Source organism: Puntigrus tetrazona, chromosome 19, assembly GCF_018831695.1.
Source record: "Puntigrus tetrazona isolate hp1 chromosome 19, ASM1883169v1, whole genome shotgun sequence".
NCBI classification, from domain to species: domain Eukaryota; kingdom Metazoa; phylum Chordata; class Actinopteri; order Cypriniformes; family Cyprinidae; genus Puntigrus; species Puntigrus tetrazona.
The window spans coordinates 18,222,273-18,245,266 of NC_056717.1; the positions used below are offsets into that span (position 1 = coordinate 18,222,273).

Consider the following 22,994-nt stretch of genomic DNA (forward strand, 5'->3'; position numbering starts at 1 on the left):
CCAGCGGGTATAGTGTGAGCAAATAACTCATGCTTAACAATCCAACCTTACAATGTGAGCACATCAATCTTGAGCTTTGACTTTACATTGCAATCGATCTTCTTGTCAGAGGGATGGAGGGAGGAGGAGAAGCCAGAGGATGGAAAATCTCTGACAATGTATCAACTCTGTTAATTCGGAGCAACATCAATGAAGCTCAGCAAGCTGGTGGACTGGATTAAACAACAAACTTCCAAAAAAATATACCTGGAAAATAATGGCTCTATGCTCATTCATTCCCTGAATGTCTTAAGAAATAAATTAGAAATTTCTGTGAAGAATTTTCTTAAGTACAATTAAACTCTTCTTCATTTTGCACAAGACCACAATCTTAAGAAAAGTTTTTTTGTACAAAATAGTCTTTTTTTTTCTAAATAATAAGATAAAAATGGCAGTTAAAAAGAAATTTCTTCTTAAGAATGTTTTGTGAATCTGAAAACAGGTATAAAATTTATAACTGAAGTCACTTTAAAATTATTTACAAATCATTGAATAGTAGTTCTTGGCATGTTAAACTGTCAGTGGTGTGTTTGAAATATGTGTTTGTTTGTTTTTTCAGCGTAATGTCAAACTGAAACTGCTTAAAAATCTAATTAATCTGTCAAATAAAAGATGAAATTCTAGGTTTATTATATTATCAATAAAAACATTTTATAAAAAACAAAGCTTTATTGAGTAGAATTTAGCCTAAAAGCCACAAGTAAATATTTCAGGGCTGCATTTCTCAAAAGCATTGCACTAAAAAAAAAATATTTTCAGTTATGTTCACTTTACCCAAACAATTCATGTTGAATTAATGCTATTTTGGCTATTTTTAATTTCAACGTGATTGCATTATGACTAAAACTGTCACTCATTAACTTAAACTATGTTTCACTCACTTAGCTCAGTGAAACTGTTATGACTGAATAAAAAAAATTTAATAACTTATATAATATTTATGCTTTATTTTAAATATTTTTGTTTATTATTTTAAAGCTTGACTATAATTATAGAAGTGCAATTAAATGGTTATTGGTGTTTTAAAGTTTGTTATTTGTCTTAAATTGCTGTTATTTGAAAGACAATGTATTATATCCATTTAAAGAGTATTTGGTTTGTGTTGAATAAAGCATCCATCTATTAGTCTATTAGTATGTCTAGGGACATAATAAAGCTAATATGGAGTTTAATAAGCAACATTTATTGTGCACATGTAGTGCAAAGCAACATAAACAAAAATTTAATTAAAACAAAATTAAGGCCTTTACTGTTGTTCACATTTAGTAATCAACATTTATTGTGCACATGTAGTGCAAAGCAACATAAATGTAAATGTAATTAAAAAAATGTATGCCTTTATTGTTCACATTTATTGATAGATAAGTTGTTTGTAGAGAACAATGCTGGCAGTGGATCTACATTCTACTTAGGTTTTTATGCTTTTGGGAAATGCAGCCCGGATCTGTAACATAAATTAGAATGTAGCAAGAGCTATTTTATTTTTGTGTGGAAATAATACATTTTAAAGAATACTTCGCCCAAAAATGAGAGAAAGTACTCACCTTCAGACCATCCAAGATGTAGTTGAGTGTTGATTCAACAGAAATGAAAGTATCAGCAAATGTTCTACCAGAAAGACTAATGCAAAGTCATAAATGCAAAACTATTAGCTCTGGCCAATCACAACTTGACACACGTTGCAGTTTATGATGTTGCCCTCTATCTATCTGTTTACCTCTTCATGCTGTTTGTCAAGATGTTATTAGACATTTTAACCAGTTTACTGCAAGTGTGAGTGCATGTGATAATTACAGCAGCTGTTTAATATATTATCTTTTTTTAATATATTATAGTATTACACATATTGTATGCGTTTTAAAGACATTTTTAAACACAATATTTATTAATTCTGAAAATGAACAGAGAGCAACATATTACACTTTACCCCATTATAAATGTCTATAAATATAATTTATTTATAAAGAAACTCTGAGCTTTAGAGAAAATGAATTGTGAATTGACGAGTAGAATTTGCATGCCGAGGCCACTCCCCCATACATACAGGTAAATAAGATGGCGCTGGGTACTAGGCTTTCGTCTGGCCCTTGCTGTGGGCGCCCTCCTGTGGCTTCTACACCTGCTCTACCCCAGGAAACACCCAAGGCCCTCAGCAGGGGCTTCGAGCCAGCTGCAGGAGAGATCCTCAGACTGCCGTTAAGTACACAAAAAGAGCAATTTCCTTTATCTCTGGGCCTTTCGCATTGTGTGCAGTGTGTGACCATTAATCTCACCTGCATGCAGCCTATGGGCCTGGTTAGCACTTCCCAGTCTGTCTCTTCGGTTGCTCCAGACAGTCCAACTCGGCTACAGGATTCGGTTCGCAAGGCATCCACACAGGTTCACTGGTGTCCTTTCCACATCTGTCCTCTCGGACAAGGAGGCCATTGTCCTGCGTGTGGCGATTGCGGTCCTTCTAGTGAAGGACACAGCCGAGCCTGTCCCTCCAGCCGAGATGAGATCAGGATTTTACAGTACTTATTTCATCGTACCCAAGAAGAGCAGTGGGATGCGACCAATCCTGGGTCCTCAACTGGTCCCCTCATCGGCTACCTTTCAGGATGTTGACAGAAATCTTGTCACGCGTTCAAAGCCAGAATTTATACTGTAGAGATTGTCATTTAATGAAACTCATATTTAAAAATAAAAACTTGTTTAAAAAAATGTTTTTCTGTACATGTAATGAATTTAGAAAATTCCAATGTTTAACTTTTTTAAATATGAATAATTGGAATATCTCTGATCAATCTCTCCGTCTGGGGCTCCATGAAAGATCTCACCTCATGACAACAGCGTGTACAAATGACACTATTCTCCTACTTGATACCGTTAAGGGATACAATCTCGTTATAAAAAAGGCGACTTGACCTAATGGAGTTTAAATGATCATGAGAACGGTGAAGCAGATGGGACCATAGTCACCAAGAAAACAATTGGTAACATTACACCGCGAAGGACTGAAATTCTGCAGTGCCTGCAAAGTCCTTTTTTAATTATAAAAAAATGCATTATAGAAAATATAGATCCATAATGTGAGCTAATATTTAATAAAAACATTACCTTGTCATAAGTGTTTTATAATTTCTACATACAACTATTAATACCATTAAATATATTACAAAGAATATAATAACCATTATATATATATATATATATATATATATATATATATATATATATATATATATATATAACCTGTATACACTTCATTGTAATATATAATATCGTGCCCAACCTGTCACACCCAACCTGTCTTCAGAAAGCAAGTTGCATACCCTGAAAGTTACCTCCATTTTGGAACCAAAAGTTGAGGTTATCTGCTTGCTTACTCCTAAACAGGCCCAAGTACGTCATATAACCAGCTTATACTGTATGCAGCATCTCTTCTGAAAGGGAACTAACTTTACCACGCTTCGGATTTCAGTGAAGTGAAAGTCACAGCTAGAGTTTTATTTTTTATTTTTAATAAAGCAGTATGTATACTATGTACAACAATTTCTAATGCTGCTAGACCTTACAGAGTCAATTCACCAATGCATCAAGTGAAGCTCATATAAAGAATCGTTATAACGCAAGACTGATAAGGAATAATAAATACAGGCACAGCGGGGAAATTGAGCATAATTCTCTCCCTCTCTCAGGTAGGGCGGAGAACAAGCACGGTGAAGATAATCTAACTCACATAATAGTTAACAGACTGAAAGTCTAAAGCAGCACGAATGATATTGACACCATCTGATCCGGAGTGCGCCCGGCATCTCTCAGACATCTTCAGATTGCATCTAGTTTTCAGAATTCCTTTGTGATTCTGGAGTCACTGGGATTGAGGTAGAGGACGTCGGAAGAGTAAGATGTGTGGTTCTATAGAGAACAGAGGTTATGAACATGCATGTGAACAGTGACAACAGTAGAGCTTTTGACATCCCAGCAAACACACACACACATACCAGGCTGATGGATCATGTAATGCACCCATCCTTGACTCTGCTGAACACCCAGATTCCTCCATTCGGTCTCCGACATCAGATGGGTCTTAGGAACTCTTTTAGCGATGTCCTTAGGAAGCATTACATGCCTGAAAATGAATGGAAAACAAACATGATAGTTCTAACAAATTTTTTTATCATGTCAGCAGCTCAGAAAATAGACCTATTCTGAACGTATTATAACTCAATGGCAACTTAGTTTCATTTTATCTTGTGATTCAGCAGAAGGTTTAGCATCGAGACATCACCAAGTAGTATATAGACAGCACTGCTTTTCTGGGACTCCTCTAAAACCTCAAAACATTAGTTGTAAACTGTTAATTTACAGATGATTCAAATCTATTCGCTTACCTGTACTCAAATTTGTCGTCGTCATATTTATCGGAGTAATAAATCTGCTTGTGAGACATAGCGTGATGTTTTACCTGAATGAAAAACACAGGAAATAACTGACTTATCATGAACGTCATTTACACCGTTTATGTACAGTAAATTAATACTCGTTTTAACATAAATAAAAGGACAATAGTGAATATTAGTTTTACTTCTCAATAAATGTAGAGGGGTTTTATTAAAACATGTATAAGACTGTTCCCTCCAATGCTGGCTAGCAACGCTAGCTAATGCTCGATAATTCAACGTTTATTCTGGATTAATAATTCACTTACTACTTCTTCTTTCTTGTAAAGGTAACGATTATGGCGATTACTTCATTAAACGCTACTTGTGTTTGAATGTGAAAACTTTTTTCCAACGCAATTTACTAAATCAGCCACCGCTTACGTTTCCCTGAACTTCCCTCTCATCGAGTTTGAAGCGCATAAGCGTTCAAATCTTTACAAGCGCTTTCTGATTGGATAAGATGTGAGGACGTCACTAAGACGTCGGACGTCTGTTACGTTTCACAAATAAAAGTCCTTATGGCCACTTTCACTTTTCTCTATTAATAGAGATCAGTGATTAGAACTAACTTGTTTTTCCTTTCATCTTTATCTTTATATGAACTTTTCCTTATGACCGTATTTTAATTATATATATGATATATTGCATATATTATATATATATATATATATATATATATATATATATATATATATATATATATATATATATATATGATGTTCAAAAAGCATCGTTAACATCTGCAGGATTAAAGGAAAAAATATGATTTTTTCCGTGCTGCTCATTCTGGATAACATGCTTACTTTTTATTTTTCGTATACCCTTAATTTAGATTTATTTCATTTTCCATTTTACTGAATTCCATTTAATATTTTGTTATAAAGACCAATAAACTAATAATAATAATAATAATAATAATAATAATAATAATAATAATAATAATAACAAAATTGTGCACAGTTGTGCACGTCGTCAGTGAGCTCTAGATGGCACTAAAACCTAGTATATCAGATTTTGTATTGTGTTCCTTTTTCAGGTGCTTAAAATTGATTTTTTTTTGCATATTTTGGCACATTTCAATGCAGTTTGTACTCTGTCAATACTAATCATTGTCATATTTCTCCTCTTACAATAACAACGAACTGGCATTAAATGAATGAACGAAATGAATAATTGTTTTATTCGCTAAATGTATCTATATATATATATATATATATATATATATATATATATATATATATATATATATATATATATATATATATATATATATATATGCATGAGACAATTATGATTACGCATGAGACAATTATGATTTGAAAATGTTCACGTATAATGTATTTCACTTTCATATTGGTACACAGTCTCTCGATTAAATTATTGATTTATCTGAGCTGTGTGTATTTTGTGGATAATATGTGAAAAGGCACTAACATTTCTATTCGAATGTGGACTCACGTTAAAATGCATACGGTATCATACAATAATTCAATAAGCATGAATCTTCCGTGCTATGGGGTGCAAACAAAATCCGCAATCCTTCTAATCAAGGCCTAAACCAAATCAACCTAAAGACAGTGAAATATGAGATCCTGGAAGGATATAAATAAATAACAACTGTACATCCGTAAAACACAACGACAGTGATCGTGATTTTTGTTGAGTTTAAAATAAAATGCTAAAACATCCCCACACCTACGCAGGCAAACACAGCAATATAACAAAAGAAGACGGAAAATCATTTCCCCGTGCATTATTATCATCGTTATCTGCCAAGACCTGGCCGTACTCGATCGATGACGGGAAGTTAAGGCGCTTCATCTGGAGCGAGGATAGTCGGGAATCTCAAAAAACAGGTAAACAAAATAGCTCCCCGTGCATGAAAATACACAATCCGTAAATTAATACACGCCTACACAAAACGCATGATCAAAAAGGCATAATGCGGCATTCACGTGAGGTTATTTATAAACAGGTAAACGTTGCCGTGCACATGCATTGGCCTGTGCTTAAATGACCCTCGCGACGGGGCAGCACGGACCCCGCCGTCATGACAGAACAAACCCAAAAATACACCACGCATATCTGCTTATCAACCCACCAGCTGTTTATTTATCAGTCCAGCCACACCGAAGCCACCTCTAAAGGACAGCATGTGACAGAAGCCCTTTAATCGTACGATTAGCGATTCAGTTTCGGTCCCCATTTGTAGTTAGCCAGGTCAGCTGCAGGTTTTAGCCGTTATCAGTCAGTTGTATTTGTCACAAACGTATACTATCAATCTCTGTAACGTGCTCTTTTGTGACTGCATGAATATATTTCTTTATTTGTAAATTATGTATTCGTGCAGTGTTTGTATTTCATGTGAGAGGGCTTGTTTGGATTCTCGTGTTGATACCATAGCAGCTTTAGCGTGCTAAACGGGCTCTGTTACCTTTAAGTGATCCATTGTTAGACAATCATTGGATGCATGATCATAATTTTGCCTTGTATGTGTTTTAAATGATTCGTTGTTCGTTTTGCATACGTAAAATGCATTGCAGTTCAGTCGCCAGTGCTTAGTTTATACAGAGGCATTTACGTGGCGGTTAGCCAAAGCTAACAAAAGCCGTTCGGTGTCATTTGGTGTTGCGCTATGTATTTGTGGATATGTTTCGTTGTTTCAGAAGTAAAAGAAACGAGCAAAAATAGCAGGATATATGCTGCGAAAATCATTAAGTATGCTAAATTTCATCTCATAGATACCTTGACACGAAGCGTTTATGGTACTGTTAAAAACTGATAGCCCGAGTGCTTGAATTGAAAATAAACTGGTAATAAATCATATTACCCATTGTATTAAAGATCACAATTAATCACACCATATTGCATTGTTAAAAATATTAGCTGAACCCTACCATATACCCTGTCTCTATTTTATTTTTAAATTGAATGAAATGTCAACACAGGATTTAAAGGGACGGATTACCCAAAGTAGTTAAATAGTTCACATCATTTGATCATTGTCATTGTGTTCCAAACCTATTTATACAAAATACAAGATATTTTGAAGAATGTTGACAACCAAACTTTACTGGTGATTATTGACTTCCATTATATAAAAAAACAAAAACATGACATTTCTCAAAATACCTTCTTTATTCAGGTTTGGAACAACATAATTAAAATAATTTTTATGCAATTGTTTACATTTTTCTTACATGTTATTTTTATGTGTTCTAGGATTGAGTCCACTGACCCGGCATGGGGGACATGAAAACCCCCGATTTTGATGACCTGTTGGCAGCTTTTGACATTCCTGACATTGATGCCAAAGAAGCTATTCAGTCCGCCCCGGATGAGGTGGAGGGGCATCAAGGAGCAGGCGGAGGATCGCTCATAAAGGCTGGTGATACTTCAGTAGGAGGAAGTTCAGCCTTAAGATCACCCAGCCCATCCACAGATTCTCAGAACGACCCATCTATTGTGAGTGTGATTGTGAAGAACCGTGTTCGCCCTGAGCCATTTGATGGTGGCGACAGCTCGGTACCAGACCCATTAAACCATAATGGATTTGTGTCATCCGGCGGGTCAGTGCATATGTCTCAATCCCGGAGCCAGCCGAATGGAGAGCAGTGGCCCATATGCAGCTCAAAGGCGATTCCAGAGACTGCAGGAGCGCTTGGATCTTCAGGCACTTCCAAACAGAGCACCAACATCTTCAATAAGCTTAAGCCCTTAATGGCACAAGGTGCTGGAGACTCCGTCGGAAGGGCCCGGAAAATGCAGCTTCTGCAACAGCAACATATGCAGCAGGAGATGAACCTAGAAGCTACAGACAAAGCAAAAGCTCCTGCGATTCCTAGTGGGACGAGTGGAGCAGCATCTCCTTTCTTTCCCCCACCTAAACCACTTCTTTCCACTCCCTCTACAGCTTCGTCTTCCTCACCGTCTTCGTCCTCTCCATCGGTTGGTTCCCGTGTTTCCGGGGCTGTGGCATCGTCTCCGCTGGCTACTTCTCTTACGGAGCCATTTAACGGATCGCCACGTCTTAGTTCGTCGGCTTTCAGACAAGTAGATTCAGATGAGGAGGATTCGGATCCTGATTCCGGAGGATCTCTGGTCATCCATGAGAGTCCAGACTCTCCCACTCCACCGAAATTATCACGTCGGCTGAGGTCACCTCCAGAAAATTCACAGTCTCCTTCTCTCCCTCCTTCGACGTCCATATCGCCCAGCGCTTACCCCAAACCAGGTGACATTCCCTTGGCGTCACCTGCTTCACCTCGAGCTCAACAGAACTGGCTTTCCGCACCAGTCCAATCAGGAACCGGAAAGAGTTTACCCCAAGAAGAGCGAAACCCAGAACATGTGATAGAAGAACGAGACTCACCAGAGAGCCCCGAGCCAGAGATGCCCAAGTCCTCCATGCCAACATCTGCAGTTACCAAAAGATCATGCAGTCCAGCAGCTGCCTCTTCATCACCTTCTGCTTCCCTGAGAGAACCTAAAGAGGAAGAAGAGGAGATGGAGGTAGACAAAGGTTCAGCAGAGAATGGACAAGATGTAGCTAACACAGATGGTAAGGATGGCGGAAAAAGGGATGGAGAGAAAATGGAGGTAGATGGAGCACAATCCATTCCAGTAGATGCCGAATCACCGAGCACTGGTGGCAAAGCTTTACCTGGTGGAAATGCTCCCTCCAGACCTCTTAAGGTCCGTATCAAGACTATTAAGACGTCAACAGGAGGTATTACACGCACTGTCACCCGAGTTGCTGGTAAGGGAGGCACTGCCAATGCAGACAAAGATGGTAAAACCCAGACGGGCGGTCGAGCTGGCCCTGCAAAAGGCGCCAAAAAAAATGACAGTCAAGTAGTAAAATGCTCAACCTTACCAGTATCTACTCTAGAAGCCAGCAGTGCCATGATTGCCGCAGCCAGCAAGGTCCAAAACAAAATGGCCATGCAAGCTGATAAAACAAAAGTCTCTGCCACAGCTGTGAGCATCACGAAAGCCACCACTTTACCAGTCGCACCAGCCGTTGGCGGGATAAGCGTGCGGCCTACGGTCGGTAAAACCGCCAATGGAGGCACCGTGCCGTGTAAACCAGCATCTATTGTCAACAGCACCGGTGCTGTTATTTCCCGTAGCCAGTCTAGTCTAGTTGAGGCTTTCAACAAGATCCTGAACAGCAAGAACCTGCTGCCCAGCTACCGTCCGGATCTCTCGACCCCGCCACCCCCTGAATGGGGTCTTCCTATGCCTGCTGCTGGCTACCGCTGCTTGGAGTGCGGAGATGCTTTTGCTTTGGAGCGCAGCCTGGCGCGACACTATGACCGGCGCTCTTTGAGAATTGAAGTGACGTGCAATCACTGTGCGGAGCGGCTAGCTTTCTTCAACAAATGCAGCCTGTTGTTACATGCTCGCGAGCACAAGGAACGAGGCCTGGTCATGCAGTGCTCGCATTTGGTTATGAGACCAGTTACAGTGGAGCAGATGATCGGCCAGCAAGACACCACTCCTATTGGTAAGTTCTGCAGCATGCTGCCTTTTTGTCTTAATTTGAATAGGATTGATTTGAAATAATAAAATTATTAAAATTTAAAATAATAATTTTAAAATAAATTCAGAGATTTTCACCCCTCTGTTACCTTTACTTAAATGTCCCAGTTTATTTATAAGAAAAAATTATCTGTGCTTCTTGACAAAATGACGAAATGTATAAAACTGTGGCATTCTCTGTTGCCAGAAACAACAATAAAGTTTAATCTGTAGTTTCTGCAGCTTTCAAAAGACTGGGACTTTTTGTAAACTACAGATCAAGCTTTCACATTTTTGTATTCCCACCCACAGACTGTCAGGTCAATAGAGGTGTGCGGTAACAAAATCAGAATTGCATTGTGGGTGTTTTTGGCAAAAGAACTCCACAGTTCTTTTCTGTTGTCTCTAGTCATGTCACGATTCTTTTTTTTTTGTACACCTTTTTTTATAGACAGACTAATTTTATTATAAGCCCATCTTATCAGCAGTGAAATAATCTTAAGTGTTCTAATTTCTCTAGGTATGCTCTCTCCATCACTCTCCTCTCCACCCCTGTCATCCTCCACCACTCCGACAGGGACCACTTCTGTACCGTCCACTTCCAGTCCACTGAAGGACTCTCCTTCTCCAGGCACTGCTTCAACCCAGCCCAGCCCTGCTCGCCGTGGACCCCAGAGTCCCCAGGCCCTGATGCCACTGCCCTGCAAGAAGGGCGAAGCCCTGCAATACCACAACTTCAAGTGTCCTGAATGTCAAGCCCAGTTTTCAAGCAAGGCTGAATTAGTGACCCATTTCCAGCAGATCCGAGCTACTCCTAATTCGGTAACTTGCAAAGTTTTGGAAATAAAAAGAAAAGCAATTATATAGTAGAATATAATGCAACATTGTAAATCATTGCATGAGACTATTACATGTTACACATTCACTAAAAATGCTTCATTTACTAACTGCTGTCTTTTTGTTTCAGACGTGTATGCTTTGTTCTCCCCCCATGATGCTGCCTAACTGGTGCAGTGTTTCAGCCCATCAGCGGATCCATAAGCACCGTGCACCCCACGTGTGTCCAGAGTGTGGAGGCACTGCTCGTCAGGCCACGTTTCAGACCCATCTGGAAGAGTCTTGCCTGCACTTTGCCAGGCGCATCGGCTACAGGTTCCTAGCCATCAAATTCCTTTCAGTGTTTTGTGGTATCGCAGACCACAAAAGTTTCCGTGCTTTGCAGCTTTAAATCAAAGAAACTGCATACTTGCACCTGCTCAAATCTGCTTTCTTTATTCCAGGTGCTCCAGCTGTCAGGTTGTGTTCGGAGGGTTGAACTCCATCAAGTCCCACATTCAAACAGCTCACTGCGAGGTGTTTCATAAGTGCCCCAATTGCCCGATGGCCTTCAAATCTGCCCAGAGTGCCCAGGGGCACATCACTTCCCAGCATCCCGCCCTCACAGCTGCCCAAGCTAAGTAGGTTGACCCGTCACACAAAGCATTTGTATTTTATTCTAAAAAAATACGTTCTTTAAGTCTAATTTTTTTACGTTCTTTCTACAGGATGATCTACAAGTGTGTCATGTGTGACACAGTGTTCACCCAGAAACCTTTGCTCTACATGCATTTTGACACTCACCTGGCCAAACAGAAGGTGCATGTGTTCAAATGTCCAGACTGCACTAAACTTTATGCCCAGAAAGGGTCCATGATGGAACACATCAAGGTAAACAATACCAACACATTATAAACTACATTTTTTAATAATAATGCTTATTATTATTATTATTATTATATAAAGTGCATTTGAGGATATTAATTAAGATTTCAATTAATTACTTGTTATTTTGTCTTTTGTGTTGCACATTCTTTCCACTTCCTCTAAAGAATGTGCTGTCAATAAAGGCATACAGTAAACTCTTGGTTTGGCCTTTGCTAAGTGATTTCTCTGTATCACTTTGTCTAAAGCTCATACCAAGTATAACAGCCGCTTCGCTGTGAACTGTCACATTTTCCTGTCAGTCACGCTCATGCTTTTTAACTAGAGCTGTCTTGTAATATTTCCCATTAGACTGCTCATAGAGGCCTGTCTGTCAAAGCTGAGGCTCCGCCCACCACCTCATCTCCGGTCTCGGCTCCCTCCAGCAATTCCACCTCTAAACCTAAACCCACAGAAAACAATTCGGATGAGCTGAGCCAGGGACAGGGGGATGAGGATGAGGAGGGGGAAGAGGAGGAGGGAGAGCATGAAGGGGAAGAGAGAGAAGAAGGGGAAGAGGAGGAGAATGAGGAGGAAGATCAGGTGAGCTCGCCAGAAAGCGGGAGTATGGAGTGGAGGTGTAAAGAGTGCAAGAAACGCTTCGCTGAGAAAGAGGAGTACATCGACCACATGAAGAATGAACATGGCACGGTAGGTACTCTTAAAAACATACACACGTGTGTGTGTGTGTGTGTGTGTGTGTGTGTGTGTGTGTGCAGGTAAGGTAACAGTGTCAAATGAACGCTTTTGGAAATTGTTTGAATAATCACATAAATGCTATGTCAGAGTTAGCACTCCGAGATAACTTGGAAAACACAAACCATATATTATCACAACCATAGGTTTAATGTCTTCATTTTCTAGACGTTTCTGTTTTTCTGTGAAAACAATGCTTTTGTCCATACTAGGATTTCTGTGCGAGAGCGCCCTCTGGTGTCGAGTATGAATGAATAAATGAAACATACACTACTTAAGTTACACAGACAATCATGTCTCTTTGAATTTAAATCTATATTTATTCACAACAGTTTATGAAAATATTTGCCCGAAAAAGTGGGGAGGACGAATTTATGTTTTGCATCTCTGAGCTACATTATGGTGTTTACGTTCCTGAATGAATCAGCTGTTCAATTAAGTTGGTTCAGTCGCAATGACTCACTTAACTGTGACTTACTGCTACATAATTTTTACATTTAAAGCGTTTCAATTTAATTTCAAATATCAGTACTGAACATGTTTAAAACATTATTATTTTCAATTGTTTATTTCTATGTTTTTTGTTAGTTTGTTTTGGCTAGTAGACGTTATGAATGGCAGGTAACAAATTGGCGAAAAAGTTTACATTTAAATTTAAATTCCTTATTATTTGTGTGTATTTATTTTTAAAACATTTATTCCATTTTAATATTTTTTAGACTTAAGCCATCAAAAATAAATCGATTATAAAACATATAATTTTAAAAGAACGTTTGTGAAAATGTAATATGTAATACATTTTTAATTATTCTTACTATTGTTTCAATTAATAGTAAGTAAAAATAATGAGTGACACTATTCAAAAAATTTTTTTAGTATATTTAGCAATAAATTATTTCTTTTGTCTTTGTTTTTTTTTTTACTAGTTAATGAAGAAGTTCCCCTGCAGACTGTGTGAACGCTCGTTCAGTTCAGCCAACAGCCTTCGTCGGCATGTCCGAATAATACATGAGGGCGTCAAGAGGGTCTTCCGCTGCCCGTGAGTCAAACATTCCACCACAAAATTATTTTATATGTATTATTTTTCCCCTCTTTAAAAATTATTTATCGTTTGTTTAGTTGGCCCCTCTAATTCTGCATATATTCTCCATATATACTGCTCTCCTCAGGCACTGCTCAGAGGGCAAGCGCACGTTCAGTAGTCGCCTGATTTTGGAGAAGCACATTCGGGTCAGACATGGCATCAGAGCTCGACAGACAACGGACAGACCGGTCAGTTTGGATACTTCACCTCTAGATATTTGATTATCCATATATTGAGTGTAATTTCCTCTCCCAGAATGCTCCAAACACCAGAAAGCGCTCTCTCCCGGGCGAAGGGGCGGGCAGCTCGTCCGAGCTCGACAACGAGGGCGGAGCTCCACCAGCCGGGGGCGGCGCCGATACCGATGACGCCGCGGGAGAAGACGCCTCGGGCCCAGCCAAAAGAACTCGAGCTTCTGAGAACCGGCCGCTCGAGCAGGAAGAAGACGACGGCACGTTCCGCTGCACCCCCTGCGGCTTCACCACGCAGGATTGGGAAGAGTTCCAGCGCCACATTCCCGTCCACTGTGACGCGGAGAACTCGCCTCAGCAGTGCCTGCAGTGCGGTGCCTGCTTCGCCTCGGCCGGCTCGCTCAGCCGACACAAATTCATCACGCACCGTTTACGCCAAGGTCAGCATGACAATCGGGGCGGAAACGCATCACCTGGCGCGTCGCCGCAGGACGGCTCGCCGTCCTCACCTAAAGCGGGCGAGGAGGGGGAGGGAGGGGTCAGCTGCAGGGTGTGCGGCCGGCGCTTCGACAAGGCCTCGGACCTTAACACGCACTTCCGCACGCACGGCATGGCCTTCATCACGGCACGAAGGACCGACAAGCCCTTGTAGGACGAGCCAGACGGGACGAGATGAGGAAAAGCCATCGCATAATGGGGTCACGGCTTTGGAACATCCAAGACGAGTTTAAGATTAATACTTACCATTTGGCAAATTTCACCCGTCGTTATGATTATAACGTGATCTGTCTTCCGAAACACAGAGATATTACAGTTACTTCCCCCTTTCCTCCCCGTTTGTAACATCCTCAGCCTGTTAAATGAATTTACAAGGTCAAATTGTATCTGCTCGAAAACTCGTTTCACGTCGAGCAGATGGGCATCTGCTGGGTTTCGCGTCAACCCCCCAAAAAAGCATTAAAGCAAAAAGGGTGCTAGTGAAGGTTTGTTTGTTTTTTTTTTATAATGGAAAACACTGACTTTTAAATGTAACAATATTGTATAGACATTGTAGTACTGATATTTATTTATATCGAAGCATTCATCGGTCTTTTGATAATCGTCAGACTTTAAAGTGAGGTGAAAAAGTTTCTTTTGTGCAAGGAGATATACAGCAGACGTATATGAGGTCAAAGATGGATTGTAAAGTTTAAATAGTCAAAAAAAAAAAAAGGTCAATATAAGTAAACATGGATACATTTCAGTCACAGATACACTTGAGCACATTTTATGTGTATAAATGCAGTACATCAGTTTGATATGGTTGTTGAATTTGGAAATGTGAATAAGTTCAGTCTTTGTATTTTTAATTTTTTTTCCTCCTTAGCTGAAAGTCGATATTGAAATACTACTAGTGAAAGTTTGCGTTCGGAGCCTGGTGTAATTTTTATGACTTCGTCTGAATCGGCATTGAGTTTGAAGGATTGCTTGTGTGTTTTATGACGAATTATGTACAAATATGAATGTTGTTTGTGTTTTTGTTTTTTTTTTTTGATAAGAGTCTTTTCTATCAGAAAGTTCTGTGCTTGTCGAAAACCACATTTCTTATAAATAATATTGTGATCGTGTGAATCATCCGTGTGAGTGTGACTTTCTATCCCTCCAGTAATATATGTATATGTCCCATGCATAGACGGTCTATAGACAGCCATCTTATTCTGTGATGACCTGCCTGTTTCACTGCCGTACATCTGTGTCAGTTCTCTTGCCCTTCTTTCTAAATAAAACAGTAAATTGGTACGGTACAGATCACGGTGTCCCTGATCATTCTGCTGCAAAGCTTTTTATCATCTTTATCTAATGCCATTTCTTCTGAAAATTGTAACACATAGCAATATGTTTTTTCAGTGTTAAAATGAACACAAACTGATGATGAGCGTGATGATTTGTTAATGTTTGTTAATGCCAGTATTTATAAAAACAACTGAAGAGTTTATTTGCAGAAACAGATGATTCAAAAATTCGAAATCATGTTTTTTATGACCGTGGTTTTACACGAGTTATTCGTTTTTTTGAAAATGAACTCTTCAATTGTTCAGGTTAATGTTAACAAATAAGACTAATAATAAAGTAATAAAGTCTCAATTTATTGGTTCAGTATATGATTTTTGATAACTATTTGTGAATATAAAGTACATTTTTTGAGCTGTAATTCAACAGTAGATATTGAGATACATTATTTTAAAAATGTATTTTAATATCATACACGCAGTAATCCTTAAATATTATGTATATAGCATATAAATAAACGCTCACACAAGTTACACCACCAGCCGTGACGCACAAAAGCCCTCATGTTAGTGTCTAAGTAGTCTTTTTTTTTTTTTTTTTTTTAAACACATGCACAATTGTATTGTCCTGCTGTTTTTACATCGACAATGTTCATGTCTACACTGGGGACACAATTGTGTAAAATCAATTTTCACTCATAAATGACAAGTTAATAAGAAATTGTAAAACACTGAATGAAATGTGTAATAAATTGTAAAGAAGAATAAACTTAAGCATATATATTCCAAATGGTATTATTTACAATTAATGAGAAGCAGCAATATTTTTTTCAACACAAGAATAATAATAATAAGATATGATAATAAAAAATAAACATTTCTTGAGCACTAAATCAACATATTAGATTGCTGGATATCTGAATCACTGATCACGTGACTCAGACTTCTGGATTAATGAATTCAGTTTTGTCAGGTTTATACTGTAAAAATATTGCAATGTTACTATTTTTGCTGTATATGTATATGTATATATGTATGTATGTATGCCCTGTGGTGTTACAGCAAAAATGCAAAAAACAAAACACAAAAACATGAGAAGAACTTATCTCCATTTTCAGGGTTACAAATAGCATTAGAGAACTTTATCTTCAATGTTCTTTTACATTTCTCTGTCACACCATATCAGCAAAATTAAGTAAATATTTCAGTGCAAAATACTTTGACGAAAAGCCTTTGACCTTGTGTGTATGTTAGACTGACCTGAACACTTCGTGTCCCCATCCTGCAATGTAATGTCGGGCCGAAGTCTTGAGCCGGGTTGATGGCATATCCACTGTTAGACCCCATCCAGATGCTGATCGCCGGGACAGCTGTAGATCAGAAGGAGCTGGTATGTTATGAGGATCTTCCAATGCTTTGGACATATTTTTATTAGTGCTGTCAAATGATTAATTGTGGTTAATAATTATATAATTATATAGGTAAATATTTTCATACATAATGCATATACACATACAATCTAAACAAAAACTTTTTTTTTGAATGTGATTAATTCCAAATAAAAATGAATCATTCTCACATAATCTTACAGGTCTTTGATGAAAAGAGCCAGACCTTCCCTGGTCTTTCCCAATAAATAAATAAATAAATGTTTAGCTAATTATCACACCGCATAACTAAATGCAAAACTAGCTTATCTGTTAGGGTTCAAGTGTGTGTCTGGGCAAGGAATGACAAAAACATGCACATACATCTGTTTATCCAATTTTATGTATGTAAACATCTTAAAGGCATGTAAAGGCATCTTATGTGAGCATGCATTTCATATATATATATATATATATATATATATATATATATATATATATATATATATATACACACACACACACATATATATATATATATATATATATATATATACACAAATATACATATATACATGTATATATATATATATATATATATATACATACATATACACACACACACACACACACACACACACACACACACACATATATATATATATATATATATATATATATATATATATATATATATATATATATATATATATATATATATATATAACACCGATTTTATGTAATTAGAACATTTGGTTGTGTATGTGTGAGAGATTTAAGTGTTACTCTTACATTTATCTAAACCAGTAGTTTTTAAAGCTGTCCTGAAGGCGCCCCTGCCCTGCACATTTTGTATGTCTCCCTTTATCAAACACTTAATTCAACACATCACCTAATTAGTAGAGACTGCAAGACATTAGTATTAATGACTGATAAAGTATTCAAACAAAACGAGCAGGGCAGATAACGTAATATATAACCATTGATTATTATCTCAAGAAATGACATGCCATATTTTAACATTGTCATGTCCAGTCATGATATTGAAACACTTAATGAGGAGGGAGAGGAGGACCACTGGTTTCCTAATCAGAACACTGAAATCTCTGTAAAACAGAAACAGCATTAGATATGAAACAACTTCTATGATAAAAACTTTCTAGTTTGGATATAAACACATGCCTCGTTGGACACCAACCGCTGTAAAATATAAGCAGCAGCAGACACGCTACTTCCGGGTTTTCCTACCACCGGAGCCTCGCTTTCGATTTCAACATGGCGGCTGCGTGAAATCAGCGTTTGCGAGCCCGTTTCCGCCACTGAATAAAAAAAAAAGTAAAATAATAATAACGACTTTATATCACATATAAAACATGTAAATTGTGAGATACAAAGTCACAATACCGTTTTTTAAATAACATTCATAAGCACATGCATAAATTTATCTCTCTCATTTAATGGCGAGTTTGCCCTCAGGCCATGTTTTCTCAGTGTTTCTTTCCCTAATAAACTAGTTTTCCAGGTAATTAAGCGACACTACTGGTTGATATATGATGAGTACCATAAATGTTTGACCCTAAGGGCCAATATTGCTTTCTTAATGTGCCCATGTTCTCAATGTTCTTATCATATCTATAGAAGTCTCACCAATTAACTAAAATTATAATTATGGTCTAAAAACATTATTACATTATTGGTTATTCATGTTTTATTCAAAATTGCACATAAAATTGAAATGACTACATATCTGTATAGCTATCTACTTATAAAAAAAATATTGATATGATATGCACTATAACCAGCAGCGTGTCAGGTTTGGTTCCCACGTCTTTGACCTTTATGTTCCTGTACGTGCCATGGGTAAATACAAAATTGGTGAATACAAAATAATTTTCTGTTTACGGTTTATTCATTTCAAATAGCTGTTTAAAAGTGTAACTACTGTTTACTGAACTTGTTAGCTTGCATTGTCCTCATTACACTAAATGTTTCAAAAACTGTCAGTCAACAAGAGCAGACAGAAAAACCAGGTAAGTCTCTAGATGTGGCAGAACTGGGTCAACCTGTTGTCAGACAGATTCAAAATGAAACCTTTTGTCGCTAAAAAAAATACCCAATGAGATCATATTCTGGAAACTTGAAGATCCGACTAACTTGTAGTGAAGATAAACGGCCCACAATCTTTTAAAAATCATTTTAAAAAAGCTCCATTTCATCACAACTTTCATCATCAGTTTCCTTGTTACTCTTCGAACTGGTTAAAACCAGGCTTGGCTTTGGTCTTCACTTTACGTTTTAAAAGAAAAACATCACATTTTTAGGTTTTTTTTTTTTTTATATCATAACTATGTATTTTTAAACTGACTTTTTCTGAAAACAAAGCATCCTTAAAACAATAAATAAACAAAAGAAAAACAAGGCAGGTATTATTCATTTATGTTACACAGTGAAAACAATTTACAAATATATTAGCTCTGTCTTATTTGCAGTATCTGCTCTTCTTTCCCAGCAAGCTAAAATTGTCCTTCACAGAACAATGCTTCAACAACTAACCCAAGATTCAATGTTAACACAGTTCTTAAACTATTCTCAATACACATGTATTGAAAACATTGGGCAACATTACTAGCAAATAATGGGTTCTCACTCAAATGATAAAGAATGGATCTTCACATTCGCACTGAAAAATTCAATCAGAATGAACCATGTACAATCAACTAATAATTATCATAGCTTGCAGTTAGTTGATTTGCTGGGAAAAGATGATAAGAGATCGTCCTTAGGTTGGTCTTCACAGCTTCTTCAGCCTCAAAAGCCTCTGAAAAACTTAGAAAACACTGAGAACTCATCCTGCATGCCAATAGAAGGGCTCAATCCACCTGAAATATGCAGAGGAGACATTGAATGATTATTCAGGAAAAGCTTCTGGGATATTCTGAATGAAGAAATAAAAGCTATTCTAAAAGTAAACGATGATGTTATAGAAATCCTCTAAAATATAAAATGTCTATTTTAAATGCTCTCATTGTGTTGTACCTTTAAGACCATACGTTACATGGGACAGGACACTTAAAAAGTTGTCTAGAAACCATTAACCTGGCATGAGCGGACCAGACGGATCTTGTGGCCCGTCTCTGACACCTGGACCGGAGACGGTCACCGTAGTCTCTTCATTTCCTTCACCGTCTCTGACTGTTCGTCTTTCTTCTACCGTCTACACACACATAGACACAACCTGCATTATCGTAATTACAAACAGGCGTTTCACAGACTTGTTAGACAACAAGATGCGTGGTATATTTCGACAGTTGCTCTACAAGAAGACTGTATTTTGATCAGAATAACTTTTGAGTACAAAATTATGAGGGAGGACTCACTCCATCTGGTCTGACCACCTTGGTGACGCTGACAGACTTAAAAGTCGACCTTATCTTTGGCTGTGAAGGTGCAGGTGTCAAGATCTGATCCAGACCCCCTGAAGACACCTGCGAGTCCAGATCTGAGGGTGGAAGCAGAAGACAAAAGTTCTAGATTAATTATACATTGTATCAACTGGATGAAAGTCAACAAATTGGAATTGTCAGCAGAAAAATCAGCCAAAATGAAAAATCTGATTTCATACTACAGTGACCCATCATTTTTTTATTTATCTGGAGGTTATTTAAATGTAACATATTATGCCCCTTTTAAAAAAAAGTGTAACAGAAGTCTCTGGTGTCCCCAGAATAGCAAAAAAATTATTTAAGAAATTGCTCACTGTCTGTACTTTCACTTAAATTATAGGGGAAAAAGAAAAAGTGAAATGCATTACCTGAATCCTGTTTTTTCTCTCCCTCTTTTGGTTTTAATTGGCCATCTTTCCAAAGATCATGAAACTAAGAATAAATTGAAGACAACCAGGTGACAAGCCAGCATGAAAAGACTCTAAAAGCAATGAATCGGGGGAATAGGTTTACCTTGGAGAAGGGTCTCCAGTGAGGAAAGTGGCTGCTGGGATCCTGTGGAGAAGAGTAATCCCTGTCCTTTGGTGCCTCTGAGGGGGAAGGGAGGGGTGCGTCAGGAGACTTCAACATGAAATCTCTAATCGGGTTACTGCTTCCTGCCCGACCCCTGCCTTTCTCTGTACCCTCCTGAGGAGGCAGACCTGTTGGGCAGGAGAAGAGCGCGAGTTAGCATCATGTATAAAATGCACCCAACCAGCTTACAAAATTTACATTCATTCAAAAACCATGGCAGTTGAAAAAAACGAAGAGCCAACAAATGCACCTCTGTGTCCGAAGCCATGACGCTCATCAAAATGGCCCATGCTGGCAAAGATCTCCTCCATGTCCCTGAAGATCTGGCCAAACAGCTGAGGCTCCTCGAAGCGCATCCCGTCGGGCCCAAAACTGAAACCAAATCTGAAGACGTCATCGAACGGGTCCCGATGGGGCCTATTAAAGTCATGACGGTGAAATCCACTGTCGTCCTCTTCCTCCTCATCATCATCATCATCTTCTTCATGAATCATTCCATCAAAGAAGGGGTCCCTGATCAAAACGCATTCAAATTAGTTGACGAGTGGAAAAAAAAAATTTTCTTCACATTCTGGAAAAATAACACTAATAAAATAATAAAAAGAGTGTGTACTGTAGCAATTTGTATGATTTGAGAATAAAACTACAAGGAAAACATCACCAAATCGTTAAAAACTGCACTGACGGTTAATAAAATCGTACTCTTTAAAGTTCATATGGTGGTAATAAAAACACATTCGCCAATTTACTTTGACACCAACACAGAAAGCTCCTCAAATAAAAATGAGTAATACTGTGAAGCGTGGACGCAATATTTTGAACCTATATAGTGTAATCTTGTCAAGATTTAAGGCCGGTTCACATCCAGCGCGATAACGATATAGTTCTGAAAATCGTCCTCATGTGTAACGATAAAGGCACAGACGATTTCGTTGAGTTACAGAACTATTTTTTCAGCCAATCACAATCAATCCTTCTATCGCGCGCTCGAGCTTATAATAAACCGACGATATCGTTCGCTCGTGTGGACGCAAAAATGGACATCGTTGTCTTTATCGTTAACCTGCTTGGTGTAAAAAAGGTCTTAGTCTAATATAAGAAATGAATGGCTCTGTTATACTGACACACATAGAATATGTTCTTAACGGTTTATACATTTATTTAAGACGTAGCCGACTGCGTTTACCTGACGGAAATATTTTTGTATATTTATATTTATAAGTATTCCAAACTACCATCACATAGAATTTAAGATGGATAATATACACATTGGGACGCAGGCACTTTCCTTTATAACCGAATCAGCCGTTTTGAACGATTCAATAGATCATTTATTAAAACAGGGACATGCCATTTTTATACGAAATAACTTTTTACATAACGAGAGAAATTTTGCTATCAGTAGCCACAGGTACCTCTCATCCAACACCCAGCCCTGAATATTTTTATTTCGTTTTTACAATTCGACCGCTGCCCTTAACTCTTCAAAGTATTAGTCTAACAGCTGCTGCAAGGAGGCATTCAAACTTTAAACCGCTAAAGTTGGACTCACCTGCGGCCATCACCACGATAACGACCTCCGGGGACCCCGAAAAACCCACGAAACAGATCGAAAACGCTCATTTAAGGACGCAGTATCCAGTGATCCTTCTAAAGCTGAACCATAACAATCACAGTTACATCAGAGACCCAGCACAGGAAGGACAGCGAAGAAACCTACGAGATCTTTCCACTAACTTCCGGAAAAGGCTTTCAAAATAAAAGTCAATCGTAACAGACCGTCATGATTGACAATAAAAATGACAAGATGTGGGATATAAATTTTAAATTTGAATTATAAAAGTAAAATAGAAATAATACCACACTGTTGGTGTTTGGAAAATATATTCCTTTTTTTAGTTTACGACAAATGTACGTGAAAGATTCACATTAGGTGCTGTAAGGAGAAGCTAAAGCTACTTTGTCAAACTACAGAAATGTAAAAAAAAAAAAAAAAAAAGAACACTAACGTGGTCATTTAAGACGTTGTTTTAATGTATATTTTAATGTGTTGGTCTCAAATAAGTTGAGGTTAATAAAAAGAACCCCCTCCGACCCTTGCATGTGTTGCAAGTTTAATTCAATATATCAAATCAACACTAA

The 22,994-nt window shown here is 38.0% G+C and overlaps 3 protein-coding genes across 8 annotated transcripts; 1 reads left to right on the forward strand and 2 right to left on the reverse strand.

Annotated features, from left to right (window-relative positions):
- Nucleotides 1-3,520: 3,520 nt before the first annotated feature.
- cks1b (CDC28 protein kinase regulatory subunit 1B) lies at nucleotides 3,521-19,341 on the reverse strand. Of its 6 annotated transcripts, none has more exons than XM_043217540.1 (5): nucleotides 18,035-18,581; nucleotides 16,730-16,839; nucleotides 4,416-4,489; nucleotides 4,026-4,153; nucleotides 3,521-3,939 (listed from the first exon to the last, which is right to left on the reverse strand). In XM_043217540.1, the coding sequence occupies exons 2-5, from the start codon at nucleotides 16,814-16,816 to the stop codon at nucleotides 3,893-3,895; spliced, it is 336 nt and encodes a 111-aa protein (XP_043073475.1). In that variant the 5' UTR covers nucleotides 16,817-16,839; nucleotides 18,035-18,581; the 3' UTR covers nucleotides 3,521-3,892. The 6 variants fall into 6 exon arrangements, with proteins under 6 accessions (XP_043073475.1, XP_043073473.1, XP_043073476.1 ...); XM_043217538.1 differs by having other exon boundaries at nucleotides 18,019-18,581; XM_043217541.1 differs by lacking the exons at nucleotides 16,730-16,839; nucleotides 18,035-18,581 and adding an exon at nucleotides 8,839-8,957.
- On the forward strand, nucleotides 6,226-15,488 carry znf687b (zinc finger protein 687b). The gene is made up of 10 exons (XM_043217536.1): nucleotides 6,226-6,322; nucleotides 7,689-9,975; nucleotides 10,510-10,811; nucleotides 10,957-11,141; nucleotides 11,270-11,446; nucleotides 11,534-11,696; nucleotides 12,042-12,380; nucleotides 13,352-13,464; nucleotides 13,595-13,697; nucleotides 13,765-15,488. Exons 2-10 carry the CDS (start codon nucleotides 7,710-7,712, stop codon nucleotides 14,350-14,352), a joined length of 4,236 nt encoding a protein of 1,411 aa, XP_043073471.1. The 5' UTR covers nucleotides 6,226-6,322; nucleotides 7,689-7,709; the 3' UTR covers nucleotides 14,353-15,488.
- Nucleotides 19,256-22,563, reverse strand: hax1 (HCLS1 associated protein X-1). Its single transcript, XM_043217537.1, has 7 exons — nucleotides 22,405-22,563; nucleotides 21,103-21,365; nucleotides 20,793-20,980; nucleotides 20,648-20,711; nucleotides 20,214-20,335; nucleotides 19,933-20,050; nucleotides 19,256-19,715 (listed from the first exon to the last, which is right to left on the reverse strand). Exons 1-7 carry the CDS (start codon nucleotides 22,473-22,475, stop codon nucleotides 19,645-19,647), a joined length of 897 nt encoding a protein of 298 aa, XP_043073472.1. The 5' UTR covers nucleotides 22,476-22,563; the 3' UTR covers nucleotides 19,256-19,644.
- Between the last annotated feature and the right edge of the window lie 431 nt (nucleotides 22,564-22,994).